The sequence below is a fragment of the Phalaenopsis equestris genome, unplaced genomic scaffold (assembly GCF_001263595.1).
Source record: "Phalaenopsis equestris unplaced genomic scaffold, ASM126359v1 Scaffold000202, whole genome shotgun sequence".
Lineage (NCBI taxonomy): Eukaryota > Viridiplantae > Streptophyta > Magnoliopsida > Asparagales > Orchidaceae > Phalaenopsis > Phalaenopsis equestris.
This window is the reverse complement of record NW_018164644.1, coordinates 3,456,544-3,466,752: the sequence shown is the minus strand read 5'-3', so window position 1 is coordinate 3,466,752 and position 10,209 is coordinate 3,456,544. Positions and strand designations below refer to the sequence as shown.

Below are 10,209 nucleotides of genomic sequence, written 5' to 3'. Positions count from 1 at the left end.
ATATACATACATACATATATATTAAAAGAATGGTCGGAGACTATTATACGAGCCCCTAGCCACCCTCATGTACCTAGTTATTCGAGGACCACTCTCACTACCGACAAACTGATCAGAAGGGGATTCGAACCCGTGACATGAGTGGACTTAAGACCTTCAAAGAGGTTGCTCTATCAACAGGCCACAAGTGATGGCACTATATATATCTATCTATATATATATATAGAGAGAGAGAGAGAGAGATAGAAGTTATGCTAGAAAATAATTTATTGCTGTGAGAAGTTATGAGAAATAAATTATTTCCTTGGATTGGATTTATTTCCTTTCATATTTTATGTTGTTTCCTTTATCTCCAAACAATTAATATGAACTGAATAATTGAATATATTAAGGGTTATATCTTTTATTTCATGTTATTTTCTTTTATCGTCTTTCATATTCTAAAATTCATGCAAAGGTTATTTATACACCCTTTCATATCAATAAAAATATTTCGCATTATTCTGAATTTCAACATAGTATCAAAGTCTAAGTTCACACCCTAGTCGCCGACCCTCCTTCCAGAACCGCCGGACTCCCTTCCTGCCATCCTCCATGTGGGAAGGGAGGGACACTCATCTTTTATTTGAAAAATCGACTTTATCTTCTCTTCCTATAGGCTTGAATTGTGGGTTGACCCTTTCCGAGCCGGGAGCTTCGACCGTCAGCCTCCAGAAAGCAAACAACAATTGTTGTTTCGATTGGAAGCAAGCCAGAAGCTTCGACTTTGTCGGCCTCCAGAAAGCAAGCTGCGGTTTCCCAACAGTTGTTGTTCCTGTTGCTTTTTTCCTCCCGTAGAGATCTGTATCGTGGAGAATTTTCTATTGTTGGTTGTCCAAAATTTTTTTCCCCATAAAGAACTATTGCATATTGACTATGTAGCAAGCCCTCCTTTGGGTTTTTTTCTGCAGGTCATACCCTGCAGTTTTTTCTGGAGGTTGTCTACTTCCCTGCAAATTCCTCTACAACATTATCTAGAGGAGTCTTTTGCTTACCTACAAGCACTACAGAAACTATAGCTAATGACAATCGTAGTCAACTAGAAGTTAGCTTTTCCTACAGATTGCCTATATCCTTGTAAACTCCCCTGCAGCATTACCTATAGGAGCCTTCCGCTTACCTATAGGACACAAACACTGCAAAAACTGCAGTAAAATACAATTACAGTTGTCTACTTCTCTGCAAACTCCTCTACAACATTACTTGTAGTAGCCTTTCGCCTACCAATAAACATTGCCGGAACTGCAGTCAATGACAACCGCAGTATGGGATGAAGACTACAAGTTCTACCTCACAAGATCTTCCTCGCCCATTGTTAGATGTTTTCTAATCCAAGTTAAACCTAATTTTCAACCATGTTTCAACTTGAGGTGAGGGAGAATGTTAAAAGTTATATTATGAAATAATTTATTCCTGTGAGAAGTTATGAGGAATAAATCATTTCCTTGCATTGGATTTATTTCCTTTCTTATTTTAGGTTTTCTTATTTTATGTTGTTTTCTTTATCTCCAAACAATTAATATGAATTGATTAATCAGTGATAATAAGTGTTATATCTTTACTTTCCTGTTATTTACTTTTATTGTCTTTCCTATTCTAGAATTCATTTAAGGGTTATTTATACACCCTTTCATATCAATATAAATATTCCACATTATTCTGAATTTCAACATCAATATATATATATATATATATATATTATATATTGATGCAGCATGCCTTATCATACATAGTGACTCATAGTCCAAAAGACACTAGTATTAATGGATTCTATCTAATTTTCATATTGTCCTTGAAAAAGTAGGGGATTTTTCAAACAGCTTTTTTTTTTTTGCAACTGTCCAAAGTATTTCAAGCAACTGTCCAAAGTATTTCAAAAAGTATTTCAAAGACATAATCATGTGCTTTTCAAGGCTAATAAAAAGGCTTAATCCCACTTTGTTTATAAGGTAAGTATTCTCTTTATATAGAGTTTGCTCTAACAAGTATCGATAAAGTAGGTTGGCCAATGAGGCACACACACATGCCCGAACAAGGCTAAACCCAATGAAAAAAATTACTCTGACATTTTATTAAACGGGCACATATGCATGCATTAGGGTCATAAATCATAAATTTGAACCAAGATTTTGCATATTATTATTTCCAAACAAGCGCATAAATGACAACTTATAATTACTAATATTGATCAAACCAATAGCCGCAAGTCATTTTAATTTGTTGAGTAAAAAAGCTTCAAAGAATTATTACCCACAATAAGAAAACCATTCTCTTCTTCAAATTCAATATTTATCTTTGCTCGTTCATTAATTAAAACATTGCAATTGAGTTGTTCATATTCATGAATGAAATCAATGTAGATCTGCACGGAGAAGGATTTAGGAATGTGAAGTGTCCAGATCTTTACACTGATTTTTACTGAGAGTGTAAGAAATCTACTTTTAAAAGCAGCACTTCACACATCCACAACTATAATAAAGTTGACTCCAACATTGAGATCATAAGGAAAACTTCACCAGTAACGATGTCATAATATATTATGACATCATGAAATTTCAAATGGGATTTCTTTTCATGCACAACTACAACAGAAACTATCCATCACTCATGGAGACACCACAAGATCAGAAAGGACAATATGGCCATGTAAATCTAAAAAAACTTGGAAAGGTAGGAAGACTGCTTTTCAAGAACAAGATACCTCGTCTACTGCATGGCTAAGCACAGAGGATGGAGACAATACAAAGCATGATGCCAAGAAACGCCATATTATGATCACAAGAAGAATAAAACATGTAGATGGCCACATTTATAGCATTTTAATAATTAAAATAAATATCGACCTAAAACCTGTTTGAGGTAGCTATACCTCAAATTTTTAATCTATATTTAGCGGAAGACCCTTGTCTAGCAGTCAAAAGTTAATTGAACAAAGAAGTAAAATCATTAGAAATGTAATTTTTATATAAAGAAAACAGCTCACCAGAAAATTGAATACGTCACCATAAGTTATTTGGCACATCCATTAATTACCATCAAATACAGTAGAATTGGCCAAAATAAAAAATAAAAATCTTCAGTATATTGGGGTAGGTTGTGGGTCGTCAAATTATAAATTAATAGTTCATAAATCATTAACTCATACCTGGGAACAAGAACATGGGAGGTGACTCAGGTGTAAAGAGCATTTCTATATATGACTGGCCCACACCATAGTTACACAATGATTTCATGTAAGCCTATAATAATAATTCTTAAGGAATATATATTACAGAATGATGTTAAAAAATTTTAGAATAATCTTTTAACTGCCTAAAAGGAATAATGGTAAGGATTGCCTATAATATAAAGGTGGCAAGAATAGAAAGATGTGCCCTCTTGAAAAAAACGCCATCAAAAGAGTACCTGGATGTTGTTTACCCAACAGGTGGATGAATAGAAGTGTTGAAAAAGATAAATCTGCAATTTGGGGTCTGAACTTTGTAGATGAGTGGAGCAATAAAATAAGAAATGGCCTAAGTGAGGATGCGGGAAGGAAAGGTAGGTGGAAAGATAGAGTTGGCGTTCAAGTTGGAATAGGATATGTCATTATGTCATTACAAAATCATGCTGGTGCCACCCTAGATGTGAAATAGTACATAACATATATTGCAATGAAAACAAAATTAAATACAACCAAAAAATGGATGTGCATTAATTTAAATACCAATGCACCTATAATCATGATAGATATGAAAAATCAAACAAAACGTTCACAATAGAAGTCCAAGGACTCCAATGAGTTTGGAATTGGAAGGCAACCATCATAAAAAATACACAAAAAATTTAAATAATAAATAAAAAAAAAAGCTTTTGGCCTTTAACAAAAATAGCAAAATTTAAAGACCATATTTCTACCATAGAACATATATTTCAAACATTTTTTTATGGAAAAGTCGGGTGCTGGTGCAAGCACCCTTCTCATAAATTAAAAATGAAAATTATATGAAAGTTTATACAAATGCAATGATGAACTACATCAGAAAAACTTACTGAATACATGCACTCATTAATAAGAAAGTCTTCAAGCTCCCTCACATTCGAAACATCAAGCTCTTGCATTAGCTGATCATAAGGCAGCACCTGACAGCAAATATTATTTTCATTACGCTTGAAAAATATAAACAAAGTCACTCATGGGTTTTAAAAGTAGGAATTAATGCACCCAGAAAACCAATGCATACATTAGTATTTAAGAAGCCAGGGACTAATGAAAATAAAAAAGAAACGTTTATATAAAATCCAACAAATCAGCCGACAGTTTACACTAAATAATGTATTTCCTTGAGATTTGCTATAATTACTGTTTGCTTGTATAATAGCACATCTCAAGCAAAGACATGGTTTAGCATAAATTGTATTTTTATTTGTTGTTCATAAGAAAATTATCTTTTGAATGTATCTTCTTTGTTTTATTTATTATAATTTGGCCTTGTTTAAGAACCAAAAATACTTATCTATATAATCACATGACGCAAATGCTAGGTGTCCTTGTTTAAGAACAAATAATACTTGTCCATACAATTCCATGATGTAAATGCTAAATATAAGATGGAAGCATGATCAAATAAGCTGCATAACTTCACAGGAAATCCTTTGCAGAGCCCTTTTATTACAGTATAGTTATATTATCCTTTGACAAGGCTATACATGTTCAGACTTCTAAAAAACAAATTCAAGCTGAACTAGCAAAGTTTCTCTTTCTTATCCATTAGGAGACATAAAGCAATTACTCTGATAAAGAAGAAAGCATGATTTTTTAAAGAAAAATAAACTCAATCCCATGTATCTGAGTTCTTTCTATCAACTAAAAGGGAATCAGTTTAGTAACTAAGCCAACAAAGCTTCATCAAATTGTTTTAAAACTTGCCTCAAAGATAGTTTTTAGTGATTCCAAAAGCTCTTCCCAAATGCGATGCCTATGTAGCAAATCATTTGAACCATATGGAGTTCAAAGCTTACGCTTATAAGGTCAGAGTTTATGTTTCCACTTCGCTTAAAAGTTTTCATTATGCATACATCATAAAGATCCATTATTTATGTGTATGCTTTGCCCACTATAGGATAAAAATCCCCTCTTTGCTACTGATTTTTTTTTCAATGCGTTCCCTAAAGAGCCAGTTTTTTCATAAGCATATACTTCCACTTTATTTAACTTATCAAGCTTGTTTAGTGATTCTCAGCAACAAAAAACACAAGCGCCTATATATGTATGCATATATGTATGTATGTGCACATGCATGTGTGCTCACATACAAACATGCTATCGTTGCTCACACTATTTATAGCTATGGAGTTACCAAAACAGTTTCAAATTATAGCACTACTACATCAAGATTAGCAAATATCACTCTAAATATCATAGACCTACAATAAATGAAGATATAGATGAGATTAAAACTTCTAAAATTAAAAACAGGTGTTTAAAATAACTTAAAAACATATAAGCATACTCAAAGTGCAATGTGATTAGACAATATCATAGAGAGTTGAGGTTGCAATTAGAATGAAATGTTGTATGATTTTGAGCGTTGGGAAATGTTTAAATAAAAAAAAGAAAAAAAAAAGTTAATAGCAAAGAACTACTTGGCATTATTTTTTTTATTTTTGCTATTAAAAAATTGGACAAAACATATATTGGCATATGTTTCTGAAGTGTTTTTCTTTAACAAATCAAATGCTTTAAAAAAAACCAAAACAAATTAAGGGCTTTCGTTGTTTCCTACACATGAACTCCCAGCCACCTTATCTATTGTGCATCACGCCAGCCATCCCGCATCTACCGTTAAGCAAATCACATGCAAAAGCTTGTGCCATCTCCATTTAGTCCACCAACACCTCCAACCACAACACCATTGTCCTCTTTAAAAATGCAAAATAAATTAACTTATGGGATATTTAGTAAAGCAAAAAACAAAAACAACATATATTTAAGATATCAAATATATTTGATATCTTTATCAAATATAATAAAACAACTAAAAAAATAAAAAGATGAAAACAAAAAATGTTCCTAAACAACCCTTAAGCTAAGTGTGGCAAAAATGAAATTATTTAGATGAAAATGTTAAAAACAAGAATGAATAAAGTAAAAAAATAGTTATATTGGACGAAGAGTTGAAATGACATCTATTGAAGATGAGCTAATTAAAAATAGACTAGCTGATTTGAACGTGTGCAATAAGAGGAAGAAAATATACACATTTGATGAGTAAATAAAATTAGTTTAAGGATGTTCGAAGAGAAGTGATAGAACTAAGGTAACATTGATAGAAATTATTTAAAATGACATGCAATGAATAAGGGTTAGTTTGGGCAACTTTTTGCCTATTTTGCATTTCAAGCCAATTTCACAACTTTATTTGGAGAACTATTTTTTTTTTATTTTCTTTAGAAATTTATATAGCGACAAACTACTTTTTACAGCTAAGAGTTCATTTGGGCAGCTGTAGTTGTTTTAAAAAGTAGCTCTGAAGCATCTGTAGGATAAGTTATTGTTGGAAAGCTACTGTTGGTGTAGTATGTCTGTTTAGATAGTTCAATTATAAATCTACTGTGTTGTAGTTGTTTATGAGATAAATATTGTAATGTCTTGTACATGTGCTAACTGTAAGTTCACCGTTTCAAAATAAATTCAAACAGAATACCATAAAGAAATTTCCAAAGTTTACAGAAAGTCAAGAAGTCCAATATATTATATCAAAAGTTATACATCACTTAACATTGAGTTACACAAAATTTAAAATTATAATAGCAACAAATAATGTTAACATAGTATTATTTTTTATGTCCAAATAATCAAGTGTTTGTTTGAGGCGACATTCCGATTGCAGTGCAATTAAAACCTCGGACGCGAAGCTTGCTATGAGCACAGTACAATAGCTACTATGGCACCGCATAAAGATATATCACGGGAGGCACCTAAATAACATTGTTTTCCGTTCTTATGCTATCTTTCATATTATTCTTCGTTCCTTTTTAGTCCTTTTATATATGTGTGTGTGCTATATTAGGGTTTGGAAATTCAGTCTTTGGTGTGTTTATGTACCGGGACAGCTGTTGGCATCTCTTCTTCCCTTCGAGGGATGTATCATAGGATTATAAATGGTTCTTCGGCTATATCTTGATTTCTAGTTGGTGATATATTCTTCCCCCATCACACCTTGCCACTCCAAGCCTCCATTCCCTATTGCAGCCACCCCCAAGATAATAGCTTTTATTGTTTTTCACTACAATCTTCCCATTCCAACCCATCTTGTTTGTCTCCCCTGTCCCGAACAGCCGCCCCTGGCTGCCCTACAGCGCCCCGCTTCTCCCCTTCGTTGTCGCCATCCGGAAAATAGTAAACTCATTGTTTTCCTGCCGTCCCTTGGCTGCTCCAGCCTTTTCCTACCGGGTTTCATCACTCGGCTAACCCACCTCACCCAATGTCTTTGTTGTTCTAGCATTGTGCTTCGCTGCCAACGCGATTTCGGCCACTCCTTTGGCTGTCCCAACCACCTACAACCCCATTTCAGTCATCTACCTTTGCTCCCCAACCACCTAGCCAACCTCCATCACCCATAAGTCGAGTCGTAGTGAATTTGTGTTGTGTTTGTTGTAATTCCTCTTTCCAGTATGTTAATTGTAATTGCTTAGTTGTTTCAAGTAATAATATTTGTTTTTTATTGTTGTTTGGGTTAACTTCGGTATCATTTGATATCAGAGCTAGTCTAACCCTAGTCTAGGGTTTCTTAGCATTCGCTTTATCCCTGCACCAATTTTTTTTTTCTATTTCTAAACCTTAGCCAAATTTTGGTTTAACCCTAATTTCCTCTTGCTGATTTACAAAATCAGCAACCCTAAATCAATTTTTTTCACCCTGTTTCACCACCCAAAAACCTAGTCATCCCACCAAGAACATACATATCCGAGCCTAATCGGAAAGAGATATAGCGAGAGATCTGCCAACTTCAACGGAGGCTTGCGGACATCGAGGATGAAATCCAGTAGGAGATTACCCTCTACGTGATCCGGAGAGTCGGAGGGGAGAATAAGAGAATCCGAAAATGAATCTGGAGATACAACGCAAATTCTTATAAGCTTACTACAGACGGAATGTTCAGATCATATCTTCAGAAGTGAAGAGACCACATCACCGAGCGACCACCACATCTTACAGACAGAGTTCAACCTCATGATCTTACAGTCAGAGCACACCCAGGAGAACACCAAAGACAACCACATCAGAGAAAAAGTTGATTCAGATGGAAAACAAGTGGAACCATTCTGCATCCCTAAATCGGTCATAGTAAAAAAGTGTTGCAGGTGCCACGATTTTGGGCATGTTAAATCAAACTGCACAACCAAAGGGTGACATGTTTCACTGAGCAGTGCGTTGTTGAAAATTTGGATAATGACATGACAGACGCTAAATAAAATGAAGACACAAAGAATAAGTTTCCGCTTCCTATTGAACAGAAAAATATGCACCGGCTAAGCCCATAGGAGAGACTCCAAAAAACTTAATAGTGATTGTCCAATGTGGTCCAAAAAACTTAACAGTGATTGTCCAATGTAGTCTTGAGTTCGAGGAACCGATACCCAATGTATGACAACCCCAAATAAAAAAAATTCAAACCATTCAGATCTATATACTCATTCCCGGGTTGCCCCTATTGAAGGAGGTACAACACGTCAGAAATGAGGCCCTTTTGTACCATAACTGGAAGATTGCATAGAGTTATTTAAATGTTAGATTTGGTTCAGCATGATACCCATCATCAAATGTTCAAGCAGTAAGGGTTAACCCAGGCGTTAAAATTTGTCTTGGGAGCTTGACGGGAAAGAAAATTCTTCAATGGGATCCATGTTCTATCAGCAAATAAGAGGTCTCTCTCCTGAGTGGCTACTAATGAGAGTGGTGCATCCTGCCACAGATTTCACCCCAGATTTAATTCCTACTTACAAACTTATTTATCAGATTCACTCAGGTGAGTATGAAAAGTGGATGAAACTAATTACAGATTTAATGGCTCGAAGCTTGGTTCATGAGGAAACTCATCCATGTACAATTTCGGTTATCATTGTGTCAAAACATGATGGATACATATTCTACCAAGACATGTTTTGTAATGCCAATGTTAATAGAATTGACTTACAGGAGAATAAAATGTTTCTGTCACATTCAACGTGGTCGACTTGACGCCATATAATGAGGAGACACTAGCTTCAACAGATGAGGTCGAAGCTTTCCCCAACTCTGAAAAATTGATGTGGTAGCTTACCATGGACGCGATACTATATTTAGTACAGTACCGCGGAAAAATATATCGCGGGAGGTGCCTAGATAATTTTGATTTCCTTTCTTATGCTTTCCTTCCTATTATTCTTCGTGCATTTTTAGTTCTTTTTGATATATATGTGTCGGTCAAATTTTTTTTTCGATTGATTTATTTAAAAAAAATATGATATATTGAAAATAATTATTTTTGAGATTTTTGAGATTTAATTTAAGTATAAAAGAATATATAGTTTGGGTTTTAAAAGTAGTGTGTTTTAATTTTTGAAAAATGAGACCAAATGGATCTCATTAGTCTGAGAGTTTGCATAATCGTGTCTGATACCGCGAATACTACACCTTCCCGAGAGATAAGTGTAGACCTCGGCGATAGACCCAATCCTGCAAACTAAGAGATTTGTGACATCCGTTTGGTCTGCGAACCTTTTATATATGACCGACAAATTCCCCTATTTAATACAAAGATTAAATAGGGTTTATTTTACCTGGGTTCCAAGTTCCCTATAGAGGCAAGCCCCTATAGTTAATTACATCCCAAATGACGGGAGTCACTTGAGAAAACTCTCGATAATGATCAATGGTTCTAGTCTTCAAGAATTCAAGGTTCAGGTTTTCAAGGTAGGACGTAGAAGGGCAAATGGGAGTGGCTCAAACATGAACAGTTATTTCAGGAGTCCAAAGGAAAGAAAAGGTAGGGGATGTCACAGATCCTGAGGAGAACCCTCAGTGACTTCCCAAACTATCCTAATGTGTGGCTGCATTTTTAGAGATGATGTTATTTAAATGTTCAATCCTGCCAATTTTATTATTTGGGACTTACATTTGCATAATACCCGATTATACAAATAGCC

The 10,209-nt window shown here is 34.6% G+C and overlaps 1 protein-coding gene across 2 annotated transcripts in view; it reads right to left on the bottom strand.

Annotated features, from left to right (window-relative positions):
* The window catches only part of LOC110022658 (COP9 signalosome complex subunit 7), a 128,580-nt gene that overhangs the window by 33,470 nt on the left and 84,901 nt on the right, over positions 1 to 10,209 (bottom strand). For both annotated transcript variants that reach the window (XM_020721719.1, XM_020721718.1), the window contains exon 4: positions 4,072 to 4,161. In XM_020721719.1, coding sequence (XP_020577378.1) covers positions 4,072 to 4,161 — 90 coding nt within the window. The remainder of the gene's footprint in view (positions 1 to 4,071; positions 4,162 to 10,209) is intronic.